The sequence below is a fragment of the Danio aesculapii genome, chromosome 23, assembly GCF_903798145.1.
Source record: "Danio aesculapii chromosome 23, fDanAes4.1, whole genome shotgun sequence".
Taxonomy (NCBI): Eukaryota; Metazoa; Chordata; class Actinopteri; order Cypriniformes; family Danionidae; genus Danio; species Danio aesculapii.
Genome location: NC_079457.1, coordinates 12312523 through 12330590, shown reverse-complemented (window position 1 = coordinate 12330590; position 18068 = coordinate 12312523). Strand labels below are relative to the sequence as shown.

General features: G+C 34.7%; 1 protein-coding gene across 1 annotated transcript in view; it reads right to left on the bottom strand.

Annotated features, from left to right (window-relative positions):
* The window catches only part of jph2 (junctophilin 2), a 40010-nt gene that overhangs the window by 8297 nt on the left and 13645 nt on the right, over positions 1 to 18068 (bottom strand). Inside the window, exons 3-4 of the mRNA XM_056450005.1 lie at positions 3804 to 3922; positions 122 to 1065 (exon numbers count right to left, since the gene is read on the bottom strand). Coding sequence (XP_056305980.1) covers positions 122 to 1065; positions 3804 to 3922 — 1063 coding nt within the window. The remainder of the gene's footprint in view (positions 1 to 121; positions 1066 to 3803; positions 3923 to 18068) is intronic.

Below are 18068 nucleotides of genomic sequence, written 5' to 3'. Positions count from 1 at the left end.
GCAGGACCAGCCGCAAGCAATCATAAGTACGTGATCCTCTCAAAATTAGTTTATAAATAAACTTCACTTAGTTGCATCCAAAGACCAATTTGTAATTGCAAAGAATATTTTTTAGCCTTACCTCTTCTAGCTCCATAGACGGTTGTGTCATTTCACTAGGGGCTTTCATAATAGACCTCTGCCTTGTCTCAGTTTTGGCCTCCACCTTGGCAATAGGTTTTGCAACCGGCATGACCACAGGTTTAGGTTCCGGTTTAGGCACTGTCTTGGGTTCAGGCTTTGGTGTGGCTTTTGGGGCAGGGCTTGGTTCTCGTTTTGGTGAAGGTTTAGGCTCAACTTTGTTAAATATCTTCTCCTCCCTGACGTCTGTCCTATACTCGGGCTTACTTTCTGTCATTGAAGCAGGGCGCTCATTTACGGGCTGCCTTGTGTCAGCTCTATGCTTGACTTCAGCTGCCTTTGGCTCAGGTGTGGCTGCTTTGGGGGACAGCTTGGGTACAGGACGTGGTGGTTCTTCTTCATCATTGGGAAGGATGAGGTTGGTTCTTACTGGTTTAGCAACAGGGGCAGGTTCTGCCACTTTTGACTCTATGTCTGTTTTCTGCAAAGCTTTGATTTCCATGTCTGAACCCTGCTCCACTTTGGCACTCTGACGGCTAGGGGTACGAGATGAGACCTTACTGCTGGGAGCCGAGCGTTCTTCTGGAGCAGGATCTGGAGTGGGAGCAGCTGCAGGTGTGATGGGTCTACTATTCGGCCTACTACCTGCTCGACTGCTGCCTTTGCTAGCACTGCCTCGACTGACCTTGTCTCCATTCCAGCTCCCAGGGCTCAAGAGGTGAGGATCATCCTTGCTTGGTACCTGAGGAACAATGACTAGGGTGGGTGAGGGGGTGCGTGCAGGAGTGGAGCTTGGTCTCAGACCTTCCATCTCATGCATGAATGGGCTTTCAGGAGGTGTTGGTAGGGAATCCTCAGCTAACAAGGGCTCATGAATTCCTGTTTCCATGTTCTCATTGCTCTCTGCAACCTCCTGCAAGGCTCGCTTTTTAATATACTCAGGACCTGTGGGACACAGTGAGATGTATGTGATATTAGAATATAGCTTCAATAAGCCTTGGTAGCTGATTAGAATTTGACATAATACATGGATGGTCATTCTTGAATGACACATTTAAAGGTTCAAGTTTATTTGTATAGCACTTTTCACAATAATTGTAATTAAAAGGTGCACATTATTACATTAGTAAAAATAAAAAAAAATTAAGGTATTGTGTATTGGGTGGCCCACTAAATAAAACATGTTTCTATGGCCTGTTGTAATTTTTAATTGAACCCAGTATTTGTGGCGGGTTGGTAACCTACTTGGATGCAAGACTGTTAACTGACTTTATTCTAAAATATAACTGACAGCCATGTATGTAGCATATATTTAAATTAGTAGAATCAAATATAAATGTATTTATAGTTTTTTTAACCCTCTACCGCACGCATTGTGATTAAATCTATTTGAAAAAAAAAATTGACTGTTTTTCTTTTCTTAAAATGGCCTAACTTTAAGTGCTGTAAAAAAAAAATTTGGAAAATATTTTTTAGGTACTTTATGATATGTTGCCATATGGCAACAACGTCCAACAGTGGATCTAACTAATTTTAAATTTAAATATTTCCTTAGAATTAAATATTTAGTTGTTTGAAATGATTTAATTGGTGTTTCAGTATTATGGGCTTTAACACAAAACTTATAAATGACACCTTATACACATTTTCCAACAACTCATATTCCAACAGTTTTCATTCCATTCTTTTTTGCTGAATATTATTAAAAATAAACCTAATATTGTATTGTCATGTATACAACATACAGTAAATATAAATATTTTCTCCAGTAAATATTATAACAAATAAATAACAAGTCTGGTATATCCAGAATAATGTAGCTACTAGCTAACAATGTTTATGTATATTATACTATACTACGCTTGTCTTATCTGTCTCTGAGCTAACTTACCTGAGCTGTCTCTATCAAATGTCCAGTCTGCATCATTCTCATGCTCACTAAAACCCATCTCATCCTCACTTTCACCTGCAGGAAGAGCCAGTTCTGTCCTTTTCTTGTTTCACTTACCATAGAACATGGTGGTGCTCGCTAATACATTGTTTCCCGTATTCATATCTATTCAAAAGTAGTATTGCCATTAAAACTAGATTTTATCCATAATGCAAATGTCATTAACATACAACTAACCAACATTATATTACTAGCATTCATGTTGTTATTGTTACAACCTAAAAGTTCACAGCTGACCTTGCTAGCTAGCTAACCCATTACAATATTGCACGTTCCACTATTGCGCAGTGTTGCCATTTGGTAACACATACATTTGATCGATTTATAAGAAACTAATTTGATTTTTAAAAAAATAGTTGTGAAGATGTCGTCATAACTTACTGGAGGTGATGTTTCAGATTTTTTTTTTGTGGATCTGACATAATTTGATCCTTTGTTTTATTAACGTTTGCATTTAGCAACTACTCACAATAAACGCCAGTCTGTCAGAAATCGCGCAACACAGCATGTCATGTGACTTAATCAAAGCACATCATTGGCTACTATAAGGTGCTCTCTTTCCAACCCCCCAAAAATGATGTTGGTCTTTAAGAAACAGTGGCAGGGAAATGAACAAGTATCATGTTGCCATATGGTGACACCGTGCAGTAGAGGGTTAATTATACATCAGATTTATCCCTAGACATTTTAACATATTAACTGTTATTTCTATGTCTGTGTATCTTGTGCTTTTAGGTTCTCTGCTGCCCCCACTAGTTCTGGAGCTGACTGATGCAGAGGTAGGTTTATGTACTTTGAATATTTATGTAGTCTGTGGTAAAGTTATCTTAAGTTCCATCTTATTAACTCATAAATTGATGCTATTTTTATTTGTCATTCTTGACAGCTGTTTCCCTGTCATGCTCAAAATGCTGTATCACAAAAGAGTCTGACAGCATAACCATAACAGTTTTGGGCTATTTTAGATTTGATTAAAATTATTTACGAGTGCTGGAAATTATGAGATAATTGGAAGTGCATGGATTAATGTATTTGAGGGTGTCGTTGAGTCTTTATTTAAATTTGGTGCCTGTCTGTCTGTCTGTCTCTCTTTGACTAGTTATCACATATTTTCACAATAATACAATAGACACTGTAACACAAAAAAACATCTTAACATGTTCAGTTTTAGGCTGACAGGTAGATTAGCCAAAAATGCAACCAATAAGGGACACAGTAATAACAATATAGTTTAAGATGACAAAGTATGATACCCTCATAAAAACCAAATGCAGGCTCATAATAACATCTCATGTTTATTATTAAAACAGGCGATGATCTATAATTACGCATGTTTTGTTATGCTCTTCTACAGTTTCGTCTAAGATTGTAGAGACAGACAGTGCCAAAATAAAACCGTCAAGAGCTTAGCAGTGCCCTTCAGATGGACAGACTCAAGAACACTGTGAGCTGCTGAAGGGCTTGTGTCCCAGCAATCTAATTCTGTTTCTGACACTCCGAGCAGTTTACATGAGGGTTTTCCGGGCTTGAGATGTTAATAACGTGTAGTTTGTTCTGTAATGAGTGCTGTAACTCTGACTTTGCGTGGATTAATGAGCATACCTGCTACATTATCTCTACTGCTACATACACCTCTACTAATCAAACACATTGTCACAGGACTGGGAGGATTTTAACCAGCCTGCTTTCCTTTTAATGCATACAATGAAGTTGTCTTCTGTAGTATAGCTACCTGGTTGATGGAAAGAGGGAGAGAGCTCTCTGGCAACTACTCGAGCGATACTGGACTCATTGTTAGCGGCTACAGCAGCCTGTTCTGCAGTGTCTCCTTTACTTTTGGCATGGGTCGTTCTGCAAAAAGAGGAAAGGCATTATTCAGTTGTATTATATCAAATTCTGGTGAATACAGGGAGTTAAGTTAATTTTGTCCTTTCAAATAAAATGCACACTCAATAGTTACAAATGGTATATGTTTGTTGCCTTAAAGGTACATAACAATACCTAAACACAAAAGTAGTTTAGTTTTAGAAGGTTAACTGTCTATGGCATGAATTTTTGCTTTAGGAGGAAAAAAATATTATAAGGGACCCCCAAAATTAGGGTGAAATAAAGCTATGTTATATTGTACTCTTCCCCCAGTCCTGCTACCAGATTTTAGTGTGTTGCCTTAGGGCAACAATGTGCAGTTAGGGCACTAAAACACCAATGTTTTCTCTATATTGTTATATGTGATGTGAGGAACAAACAAGCCATAAATACATTAGAAAGTGTTAATTTACCATAAACAACATCAACAGGTAATATATCATTAATAACTAGCCAAAAATGGTGTATTGTGTGTGGGGTACCCCTGTGGGGTACCAATTGAATGCACTTATTTACCAATGTTTATTATTTACTGTGGAACCTCCAGAAAGCAATTGTTGGTGCATGTGAAGCAAAGGTGGATGCCACATTTGTGTCTTTTTGGATTTAGGTTAGGGGTGCCCAAACTTGGTCCTGGTGGGATTTGACCCCCAATTACACACCTGAATCAGCTACTCAATAGCATACTAGAAACGTCATCAGTGGTTATTAGCTGATAGATATGGGCTAGTGGGCTCAGAAGGCTGTTATCATCCATCCACATGGTTAATTATAGCTATAGATCATATATGACTGCGGCCACAAGTTAACGAGAATTATTTATTAAATTTCCCATTAATTAAATTTTATTAACGTCTACACCTACCCCAACCCTAAACCCAGCCATCACAGTGATGTTTTCTAGCATACTAGAAACGTATTGGCAGGTTGGCAACTAAATTTTGCAGGGCACCAGCCCTCCAGGACAGAGTTTGGAAACCTTTCTTTAGATGAACCTTTGCATCGTGAATCTCCCTTTCATGACCATCAAGTGAGCTGAATCCAGATGCACATCAAAGTCAGTTCCCGGAGGGCTGCAGCCCTGCAGAATTTAGTTCCTACCCTGCTTCAACACACTTACCTGTTGGTTTTAAACATGCCTGAAGAACTTAATTGGTTTAATCAGGTTTGTTTAATCAGGGTTAAAGCTAAACTGTGGAGAGATGTGGCTTGTTGCAAGTTTAATTAGCATCTTTGAATGGAAATATAGCTAATGTGACTCTTCAAGCTCACTGTCAGAAGGAATGAGTCTAACTGCTCAATCTTTTTATCTTTACCTGCATAAAATCAAAGTTTCAACATCTATTTCCTGTGAGTAATTGTTTGCAGTAAAAAAAAAAAAAAAAAAAAAAAAAAAAAAAAACATATATATATATATATATATATATATATATATATATATATATATATATATATATATGGTGACAACTATACATTTATGGACATTTCCTTCCATAAGATGTTATTGTTTTTGCAAAAGTGGTCTAACTGCAGTGTTGCCCTGAGGCAACAAATGGAAAAACTACCATTTTAGTATATTGATGACCACAAAAAGTGTCTTAATCAAATATGCTGCTTCACATATCCATGCACATCACATTTAATTTTAAATATCTTCATATTAAAAATATCTATGTTAAAAAGTGAAATCTACCTTACGTTCTGCTAGCAGTGTGCTCAAGTGGGCAATGGTCCCAAAAATGGCTCTTTTGCCCCCAGAGGACAGGTCAAATCCACACCCACCTCAAATTTCATTGGTCGCCATTAATAGATTTTATTTAAAACAATTTAAAGGGGTGTTTTGTGGGCCAGAAAAACTGGTTTGTTGCCTGAGTTGGAGTCCGACCGAATGAAGAATTGTTTTCCTGACCGGTTATCAAGCATTTTCCACTCAGATCCACAATAGTTGATGAAATACACATTGTTTATTGGGAAAAAAAAGGTTAAATATTTCTCAAATATTTTTTTTAAATGGGTGACACGGTGGCTCACTGGTTAGCACTGTCGCCTCACAGCAAGAAGGTCGCTGGTTCGAGTCCCGGCTGGGCCTGTTGGCATTTCTGTGTGGAGTTTGCATATTCTCTCTGTGTTGCCGTGGCTTTTCTCCAGGTGCTCCATTTTCCGCCATAGTCCAAAGACCTGCGCTATAGGTGATTGGATAAACCAACAACTGGCCGTAGTGTGTAAGTGTGAATGGATGCTTCCCAGTACTGTGTTGCAGCTGGTTGTTATGATTCTGGGACTAAATCACTTTTTAACCAACTATTAAAAATAAATGGAATTAAATTGTCATTATCTGTGTGTATGGAACACATATCACAGTGATTGACACTATAAAGTGAAATTACTCACTATTATAGTCCAAATTAATATGAGCAATTAAAGAATCCAGCATATTAGACTAACTTAATTAAACTTAAACCACCGTCCACAGTGTCCTTTTGAAAGGCTGCTTTAAAGAGCTTTTTTGGTGTCTTATGGGTTTTTCTCCATTGATATGTATTCTTTCAGTCTGTCGTCACAGAGAAAACTCTGATACATGTTTAAATGCAAGAGCTACTTGCACCGTTTATTTTTGGTGTAAATTCAGTTATAGAAGTTAACTGTGTGCGTGTATACGTGTATACTAATAGAGAACAACCAAGTTTAATAGCAGTGTGCAAACCCACAGGTTAACGTTTATTTTTTTCATTATTAAAGGAAAGCTCAGTTTAATTCTTACAGTAGTTTGCTGTTATCGTGTGTTTAAGATGCTAACATTTGTCCTCATTCGTTCTGTCTGAGAGGAAAGGCTTAAGCGTTTTCACCCCATATCTTACCAGTCAAACCAAAGCAGCCCAAGACACCCTGGCTTTATTTGGAGAGATGGACTAGCAGATGTCTGTACTATAAAAAGCAATGCTAACATCACTTAAGAATCTCATGCAGTACCATCATAGTCAGAGCAGGAACTCAGCAGAACAACAATAATAATGCAGAAGAATGTTCTAGAAAAAAAAAAACCACACTGACCCAAGAGTTCATGTGGTTCACAGTGCGCTTGACTTAAATACAAGAGGAAGAAGCGTTGGGGGTCGTATGGCAGAGGGTTATTTATAGCAGAGGAGGGTGTCCTCTTCACCCATTGAGCTGGAACTAAAATAAATCACTCTTTTAACACCCTGTTCCTCACTGTGAGAGACGTGGCCATGAGAAGACCACACTTTATTCTCTACCGCAAGCACTGATTATTAGAGACGTAATCAAAATGCTTTGTTTATATTAAAAATGATTGAACTGTAAATTGCTAAATTCTTACTAATAGTTTTTGTCTTAATTGCAGTTCAAATATTAAAACCTTTTTAAGCCAAGAAGCATTTTCTAGACATTTAAAAATATTGTTTTGTTTTCAGAAATAAGACCAAATGAATCCCCCCCCTCCCTCCCGCCATTAAATAAACCAAATAATCTGGGTAGGGGGTTTGCATGGGTTTACTCCGGGTGTTCAGGATCCTCCCCCACAGTCCAGATACTATACAGTAGGTGAATTGAATAAACTAAATTGGCTGTAGTATTTGGGTGTTTCTCAGTATTGAGTTGCAGCTGGAAGGGCATCCGCTGTGTCAAACATATGTTGGATAAGTTGGCGGTTCATTCCACTGTGGCGACCCCCTAATGAATAAAGGGACTAAGTCGACGGAAAAATGAATAATCTGCCAATAGATAATCTTATTTTAAGCCAAAAACAAGTTTATTTGATTTATTGGCAGATTATTTAGCTTGAGAAGAGAAACTCACTCATTTCTGAAAACAAAACCATATGTTTTTTACTTGTGTAGAATATGCTTCTTGATTTTAAGAATTTTTAGATATTTGGACTAAAAACTAAGTAAGAAAAACATGTTTGGAGAAAATTGCAAAAAATGCTTTTCTTACTTTTTTTTCGTCTTGTTTCTAGTCCAAGTATCTCAATTCTTCTCACGAAGCATTTTCTAGGCTAGCAAAACATAATGTCTTGTTGTCAGATATATTATGGCAATATTAAGTGAGTTTTTCCTTAAAATAAGCAAAATGATCTGCCATTGGGTTAAGAAAAATAATCTTGTTTTTCCTTTTGACATAAGATTGTTTTTCTTACCCCATTGGCAGATTATTTTGCTTGTTTTAAGTAAAAACTCACTTCATTTTGGCATTTTTCTTAAAACAAGACAATGTTTTGCTTGTCTAGAAAATTCTTCTTGATTTTAAGAATTTTTTTTTAGATATTTGGAATAGAAACAAGACAAATTCTACGTAAGAAAAGCATTTTGTGCAGTATAAGACAGAACACTAATTTTTGCTGTAGAATTGGACAAAAACAAACAAACAAATTTTCGCGCAGTACAGTCCGGAAAAGGATTGTTATTTCTCTGCCCCTTTAAGTATGGGATTCGGAATGTATAGAATTCATTCATTAATTTTTCTATTCAGCTTAGTCCCTTTTATTAATCTGGGATTGCCACAGCGGAATGAACTGCCAACTATTCCAGCATATAGTAATATATATAGAGACTTAGGCTTTTAGGTTTTAGTGAACCTGCTCTAAAATGGTTTGAAAATAATTTTTTAGTACGCACTCAATGTGTGACTGTTAAATTATAGTTCATCCTTTCTTAATGTCAAGTTCCCCAAGGATCTGTTTTAGCTCCGTTGTTATTTTCTATTTACATTAACGATTAAGGTCCTAAAATAGATTCAGCTAAAATACACATGTATGCAGATCATCCAATAATATATACAGCGGCAGATTCCATAAATCAAGCTGTACAGTATTTACAGAACGCTCTAAGTATTACAGTGTACGTTGCAGGATTAAATAAAAAAAAAGACTAAAGGTATGTATTTTAGCTGCGGCCGCACTAAGGTAACAGATCAGACAATTACATCTTTAAACGGTGTGCAAATAGAAAGAGTTAGCTCTTATAAATATCTAGGTATTTAGATTGATGGTGATCATTTGATTATGGTGATCATTTAAATATGCTTATATTTAAAAAATCTTAAAAAAACTAGATTCTGTTTATCATGCAGCAATGCGCTTTGTCACAGGTGCAGACTCACGGACGCATCACTGTGTTTTGTATGATTCCTTAGACTGGTTATCTTTATATCAAAGGAGAAAATTACATTTGTATTTATTTCCTTTAAAGGCTCTCTTAGGTAAACTACCATCCTATCTTTCTAATTTGTTAACATTTCACATAAATAACCAACACACTAGATTTGACTCCTGTATGTGTTTAACAGTCACAAGGGTATTGTCAGAACTTGGCAAACATGCTTTTTCCTTTTATGATCAGGGCTTGGAATGACCTGCAAAATCAGCTCAATCTTGAAGTACTTTTAAACATCATCTGTATTGCGTTTTAAAGGATATTTGTAATTGTTTTTTATGATCTGATCTTTTTATGAATGGTAATTTTGTGGTATTGTTTTTTGGGATTTTTTTTTATGTGAAACTTGCTGTCTGCCATCTTGACCAGGTCTCACTGGAAGAAGAGACGGTACTGTCTCTTGGCTAAATAAAGAAAATAACGATAATATTAATAATATGTTTTATGCAGCGAATGCCCTTCCAGCTGCAACCTTCCACTGGGAAACATCCATACACACTTTCACACACATACAGTACTCTATGGACAATTTAGCTTACTCAGTTCACCTACGCTGCATGTCTTTGGACTTGTGGGGTAAATCGAAGCACCCGGAGGAAACCCACGCAAATACGGGGAGAACATGCAAACTCCACACAGAAATGCCAACTGACCCTGCCGGGGCTTGAACCAGCAATTTTCTTGCTGTAAGGCGATTGTGCTATCCACTGCACCATTGTGCTGCCATGTATAGAATTTAGAATGTATTTTCCACATACAGTAAGTGCCAGAATTTCAAATCAAAACCGTTCTTCTTAATTGAACAACGTCTGGACTTTATAATGTTGTAATTATCCACGGCTCGAGTGAATGTGGTACAAAACATTAAACGTCTGGACTGCAGCTGCTGAAAAAGTTCCATGTTTATTGCACAAAGCACTGATCAGGACCCAGAATGATGGCCTTATTTTGTATTATTCTATTCTACATATTCTGAACTTGCCAGTCAAAACGTAATTTTTTTTTAAATGTACAAGACAAGACAACACTTTATTGTCAGACTTGCATCTGAGTTTTTTCCTGCATTAAAAAAAAACACACTCAAAAAAAAACACTTAAAAAATGACCAAACATTTAAAAAAACTCACACACATCACAGTCTGTGATTGGCAAATTGTGATGTCAAAAATAATTCCGGTTACAGTATGTAGATGTGCTTTAGTTACATGTCTGCCTTTACGATGACAAACCTTCACCGTTAAACATTTCGATGTGACCTTTTCCATACTGTAACGTTACCCGAGTTCAAAATAACTCGAGCACTTAAAGACGCTGTCAGTGGAGGGTTTAGAGAAGCTCGGACCCTCCCAGTGGCCGGTCACACATATACATTTACAGTAATGTGTGTCATAGATATACATTTACAGTAATGTGTGCGTTTACATTTTTGGCAGGTGCTTCAATGAATTCTTGATATCTGTAATAGGTCAGTATAGGTTTGAACTGTACTGTAGCCAGGTTGGAACATAACTTAAGATTGTCATAACTTAAAATCAAACAACCTATGAAATAATGTTCAAATGAAGCGGTATCTTGTTGTGTGTAGGAATGTGGCTGGTGGTTTGTTGACAGATCAGAGACTGATGGCATTTTCTGTAGACAGACGACTGCAATAAGATAACTGAATCATATTTTCAGTATCTTCCACTTACGGATGATGGAGGCCACTGCGCTCATTGGAACTTTCAGAGCAGCAGAAATGTTTCTGTAACCTTCCCTCAGCCTTGTGCCTCGAGACCATTATGTGTCAGAGGTCTACAGACAATTCCTTTGTCTTCATGCTTGGTTTGTGCTTTGACATGCACTGTCAACCCTGGGACCTTATATAGACAGGTGTATGCCTTTTCAAATCATGTCCAATCAACTGAATTGACCACAGGTGAACTCCAATTAAGCTGCTGAAACATCTCAAGAATGATTAGTGGAAATAGAAAGTACCTGAGCTCAATTTAGAGCTTTACGGCAAAGGCTGTGAATACTTTTGGACGTGACTTTTCAGCTTTTTTATTTTTTTATAAATTTGCAACAATTTCAACTAATCTTTTTCCACATTGTCATTATGGGGTATTGTGTGTAGAATTTTGAGCAAATAAATGAAATTTTAATCCATTTTGGAATAAGGCTGTAACGTGGAAAAGTGAAGCGCTATGAATACTCTCCAGATGCACTGTAGCAGATAATAATACTACTGTTACATATAATTGATAAAATTAGGAAATGTGTGTTTAATTGATCGATTTAGTCTCATTTATCTTCATTTATTTTCAGCTGACATTTCTCACATCAGAATGTTAATAAAATACAATAAAATGGGAAATTTAATAAATAATTATTGTGGTTAATCAGCTATACTAATAAAGAGACCTCTAGATCCAGATCTGTTTTTACATCACTGTGATGGCTGGATTTAGGGTTGGGGTAGGTGTAGACGTTAATAAAATTTAATTAATGGGAAATTTAATAAATAATTCTCGTTAACTTGTGGCCGCAGTCATTTATGATCTATAGCTATAATTAACCTTGTGGATGGATGATAACAGCCTTCTGAGCCCACTGGCCCATATCTATCAGCTGATAACCACTGATGACGCCCATTCAATCGAGTGATAACATTCAAATCGGCTGGAATCTGCCACTTTGCTGACACAGTCATTAGTAGCTTCGTCCTCTTTTGAAAAGAGCACAATGTCATTTATATTTAAAGTGACACCAAAATGGCACAATTAGGATCAAGGCCTGAAAGAGGCAGTTTTAAATAGTTATAAAACATTATATGTGTGGTATTTTGAGCTAAATCTTCACATACACAGTCAAGTGACATCAGAGACTTAATTTACATCATGTAAAAAGGGGCATAATAGGTTCCCTTTAATAATTTATAATCTCAAACTCTTTCTAAACATTGAATTTCTTTAGGTCTATTTCTACACATCCGCTTATGTGCATCTAAAGCAACATCTGTGTCAATATCAGATCGCTAATATTTACATAAAGATGCCGAAGCGCTTTTTAAAGCATCTCTATATGGAGGCAAGTATCATGTTCTCTGATAATCACCAATAAAATGAGGCTGGGTTCAGAAGTGGGCAGGGTGTTGTACATCTGTATCCGCCGGTCTCTCACTTATTTGCAGGAGGAGCAAAATTTATATCCTCTGAAGGATTCGACACCCTCGCTGACGCATTTCTGTATGTGATCCACCAAGAGCTCTTTTGTACTTGTTTACCAAGATCAGTGTTACTAATTAACCATTACATCATTCAAATTGTATTTCAATTACCTTTACTTTGTCTGAAAAGTAACTTACTGAAGTCATTTAATTTTATTAATAATCAAGCACCTTTAACTAAGTCCAACCTTAAATCCTACAGAGTAAAAATCAAACTAGTTCTGTAATTAAACTCTTTGTCACCTTAGAATTATAGGGACTAAGCCGAAAAGAAAATGAATGAATAAATGAATGTTCTTTCTTCATTCATGGACTTGCTCAACATGTGATGCTTCATATTTTTTATTTTTGAGTTGTGCATGGACATAAATTAAGGTTTTGTTTTAACCTGTATTATTTATAGTAATATAATATAAATAATAATATAGTATTGGTTGTAATACTATAATCATTTTTTGTAATTTATAGTAATACAGTAGCAAATGCATTTTTAAAAAGGCATTTTGAGATATATAAATACACATCCAAATGGCTCTTTACAAAAATACATTTGCTAAACAAAATCTGAAATGGCTCTTTGCTGAAAAAAGGTTCCTGACCCCTGATTTAAAAGCATTTGCTGACATTGAGATGCAATGGGCAACTTTACATTGTTGAAAAAGAAATAGTTATTTCAAAATGTAATATATTAAAAGTGAAATATTTTTATTTGTGTGTATATATAGACTGTGAAACATTTGTCAGAGTTTATTAAACTCATTTGCTCATTGTGTATTTTCTTTTAAAGTCTTTAAATTTGATATTAAGCCTTGAATGGCAAATACTTAATTTATTTCATTGGACATATAATTCCAAAAATATAATTCAATAGTAATATGAATATAAAGCATATATAAATGAATAAATTAATACATCACATTCATATAAAGCATATAATTCAATAAATATGACCATAGTAATTATATAAAATTAACATCTGCACTGGACAAAATATTTAGCACAGCCTTGTATGCTTAATTTAAACGAGAAAAAAACATAAACCATTAAATGTTATAGAAAGCAAAAATGTAACTTCCTCAAGCATCAACATATTGTTACAACATCAAAAAATACAAATCACAAAAATATAAATTGATAAGTATTGCTTCATTTAATGATCTGCCAGACAGAACCTCATAATTCCAAGCGGAAAATGTCTTTTTAGAATAAGATTTTATCTGCATTTGCTCTGTTTGTTTTACCCCAACTTGCAAATATAAGAGAATTTTGATAATGTACATTTAGATTACATTTAGGGTCTCTGTCATGTTAATGTATGAAACAGAACCGTTACTGTTTGCTATATGGAATGCAAAAACTTTGAAGCTCAATATCTCAAAATCATTTAGAATGTAGACTGAACCTTATAATTCCAAGGTGACGACTTTTAAACAAATGTTAAATGTATGAAAGTAACAAAATGTTTACACCTAATGCAGTAGGTTATATTCATAAGCTATATTAATTTCTTATTCAATTCATTGATTCCTAATCATGCGTATTTGTCTGACAAATCTAACCTTCTTTAGTTGAAAAATTGAGCTATTCTGCAAAATATACATAACAGTATATATATATATATATATACTGTATATATATATATATATATACACACACAGTTGAAGTCAGAATTATTAGCCCCCCTTTGAATTTTTTTCTTTTTTAAATATTTCCCAAATAATGTTTAACAGAGCAGGGAAATTTTCACAGTATGTCTGATAATCTTTTTTCTTCTGGAGAAAGTCTTATTGGTTTTATTGCAGCTAGAATTAAAGCAGTTATAAATTTTTTATGGTCAAAATTATTAGCCCCTTTAAATTATTTTAAGTTGGCGGTTCCGCTGGGCAGACCCGGGATTAATAAAGGGACTAAGCCGAAAAGAAAATGAATAAATGAATAATAATAATAATAATAATAATAACAATAATAATTTTTATATTATTATTGTAAATATTATCGTTATTATTATTATTATTAATATTTTTATTTATATTGTTTATATTATTATTAATACTAATATTATTATCTATATTGTTATTATTATTATTATTATTATTATTATTATTATTAAGATTATCGTTTATTGTTATTATTATTAATGTCATTTATATTGTTATTAATACTATTATTATTATTATTATTATTATTCATTCATTCATTCATTCATTCATTCATTCATTCATTTCCCTAAACACCCACTACACTCTTGCATTCACACACACACACACACACTACGGCCAATTTAGTCCATCCAATTCACTTATACTGCATTTCTTTGGACTGTGGGGGAAATCGGAGCACCCAGAGGAAACCTGCAAACTCCACACAGAAATGCCAATTGACCCAGCCAGGACTTGAACCAGCGACCTTTTTGATGTGAGGCTACAGTGCTATAACCACTGAGTCGCCCCTATTATTATTATTATTATTATTATTATTATTATTATTATATAAATTTGAGGAAAAATGCAATCAGAAGTAACAAATAAATCCAACGATATGTTTTACTCCAGCACATAACTATAAATAGTAAATTCAGAGAAACTACGGTTTTTCAAAACAAATTTCGGTAGCTGTATGTAATAAATGAGTGTATGACGTGGATTGCATGTGTGTGTGTAAGAAGCAGAGGACAGAATAGACTATCAGCTGTCACATTCCCCTGTGATTGTGATATAGCAACAGTGCCTGTCCTTTTTTAGGCAGGCCTCCTTTTCTGACACCACAGCCCCGTGCGTCATTTACACCCGGTGCCGAGGCCTCTAAGGAGTCTCGTCTTCCACAAAAGACCCTCCACTCCTCTAAATACATCAGCATTAGAGGCAGAGACCCCTGAACAAACTCTGCACACACTATTTATTATCTCTGAGCTCAGCACACGGTATACAGCCATCAGTACAGGTGCAGATTGAGATTTAGATACTTTTATTTGATGTTATTTGCCAGGAATCTTGAGTAAGAACACTTCCTAGCATTTATTGTACAGGTTCAGACAGAGATTTAGAGTTTTATTTTATATTTAATTTAATTATTTTTTAGTTTTTATTTTTGTTGTTTATTGTTATAATTAATATATTGCATTATTTAATACTGAGCAAGAAAACCTTTATCTATAATTTACTTTACAGGTTCAGATAGAGATTTAGATATTTTTTTTATATTTAATTTATTAAAACAAAATAGTTGTCATGAATTCTGAATAAGAACTTCCAACTACAATTTATTGTACAGGTTTTTATTCTGTTTAAATTTTATTTTATTTAATTTGTTTTTTATTTAATTTGTTTTTTTATTTGGTTTTATTTTTTCATTTTTTATTATATTTTAATATTTTATTTAATATTTTATTTATTTATTTTATTTGTTTTATTTATTTGATTGATTTGATTTGCCAGGAACTTCCAATCATTTACTTAAGGTTCAGGTAGAGATTTTGATATTTATTTTATTTTTAATTTAATTTGATTTTATTATTATTTTTACGTTATTTATTTTATTTCATTTATTTGAAATCATTTGTTCAATTTTTTTACATTTTTGCCATAAATCCGGAGTAAAGAAGCTACCGTCTAGCTACCATGTACTGTTTCTTCATATAGTGTAATCATTTAGTTTCTACAGTGCTTTTAATATGATTGTGTCAGAGCAGCTTTTCATAGATAAAAGAATAAAAAGTCATGAACATATTTTGAATTGTGGAAGACGAGCATAATACAGTATAATACCAGTATAGTTCAATCAAATTTAACAAAATGGTTAAGTTTTATTGTAGACCTTTGTGCTTTTGATTTCTGGTTGCTGTCTGGATCGATATCAATAGTCCCATATTGTAATAAGATCAGATTTGCAACCAACCAATTCTTTACTCCAACATTTCTTCAATATTACTCTGACAGGTAAATGCCTATGTATAAAAATGAGAACACGTTTCAGCAATGAAGGCAGATCCTTGCCGAAATGCGTAGGTTTTTTAAGATTTAGCCATGTGAATAAAGGCTTTTAAAATTTTCCACATTTTCTGAGTGCCTTAGACTAATTTCTGTTGTTGTTTTGATGAATCCCTTACCCAAAGAGCATCGACCAAATATTTGAGTTACCCCTGAGCGCTTTTTGTTTGTCTTTCTAGTTCCTCAATATAATTAGCACTTTTTGTGTATATTGCCTCTTCTTGTTGTATTGGTGAATGCCTCCTCAAATGTAAGTCACTTTAGAGAAAAGCGTCTGCTAAATGACTAAAAGTAGGTTATTAAAGCATGAATTCATCCGATGACTGAGAGCTCAAGGCTGTTTGTCTGTGCTTTGTGCATCTCCTTACAAGGAGGGAAGATTTTATCAAAGCGGCTGCACCTGAAACTGGCTGACTGTTTATAAGTGCAAGCATCCCAATGATAAACTGCAGACGCTGTCAGGAGTGTGTGGAAATCTAAATATTTTATTCTGGAGGGAAGCCTGTATTATTAGTGTTAGAGCACTCTTTATCATGTCTGGAGCAAGACTTGACGCCACCAGGACGCTATCAATAGAGCCAAATGAACATGTGGCCTGCTTTGTTTTTGCATTGGAATTTTAGACTGTCTGGAAAACAACACAGAGGTTTTTTGGCTGTTGTAGGTGTTATATAAAACCATTCAAAAAAACATTGTCTTGTAAGAAAGCATGGTGACATGACGTGTTGGTAGCTGTTCTCTGAAAAGTGGAGCTCAAATTTGACTTATGGTGCACATAATAATAATAATAATAATAATGATGATGATGGTGATGATGGTAATTTGTATGTCATAATACTTTTAATAACTTTTATAATAGTTTATGTAATGTTCTATTTATAGGAGACACTGTGGCTCGGTGGTTAGCACTGTCGCCTCACAGCAAGATGGTCGCTGGTTCGAGTCCCAACTGGAGCTTGCATGTTCTCCCCGTGTTGCCGTGGGTTTCCTCTGGGTGTTCCGGTTTCCCCCACAGTCCAAAGGTATGCGCTATAGGTGAATTAGGTAAAACAAAAATGGTCATAGTGTGTGAATATGAGTGTATGGGTGTTTCCCAGTACTGGGTTGCGGCTGAAAGGGTATCAGCTGCGTAAAACATATGATGGAATAGTTGATGGTTCATTCTGCTGTGGCGACTCCTGATAAATAGAGGTCTAAGCCGAAGGAAAATAAATGTTCTCTATTTTAGTTTTACTAATTTAGTTTATTAGTTTTACTAATATTTGACTGTTTTGATTGCAATAAATAGAGTTGCACTGTAAACTTGTATTCAATGACAGTAAAACTGAACTAAACATACAGCATATAGTTATCAAAAACATATTTTATATAATTATTAGCCCCCGCATTTTTGAACATAATAGTTTTAAAAACTAATTTCTAAAGCCAATATCTTTTGTCTTTGCCATGATCACAGTAAAATATATTTCACTAGTTATTTTGTAAGATTTTAGTATTTTTGAAGGCAATTTAAAGACTTACTGTAAATAAGTTTGAATTTATTAAATGGGATAGCCCCTAAAGATGAACCATCTCTTTTTCGAGGGGGACTGAATGTCTTAATTGATCTAAAACAAGTAGGAAGACTGTTTCAGTCAAAAGGAGCTTAGTATTGAAAGGACCTGCAGCCACTTTCTGTTGTAATTCTTGGAACAAAAAAGTTATTCTTTTGCAAATGTCAAAGAGAATATGAGGAGGGAAATGAAACAAAAAAACTGCTTTAAATA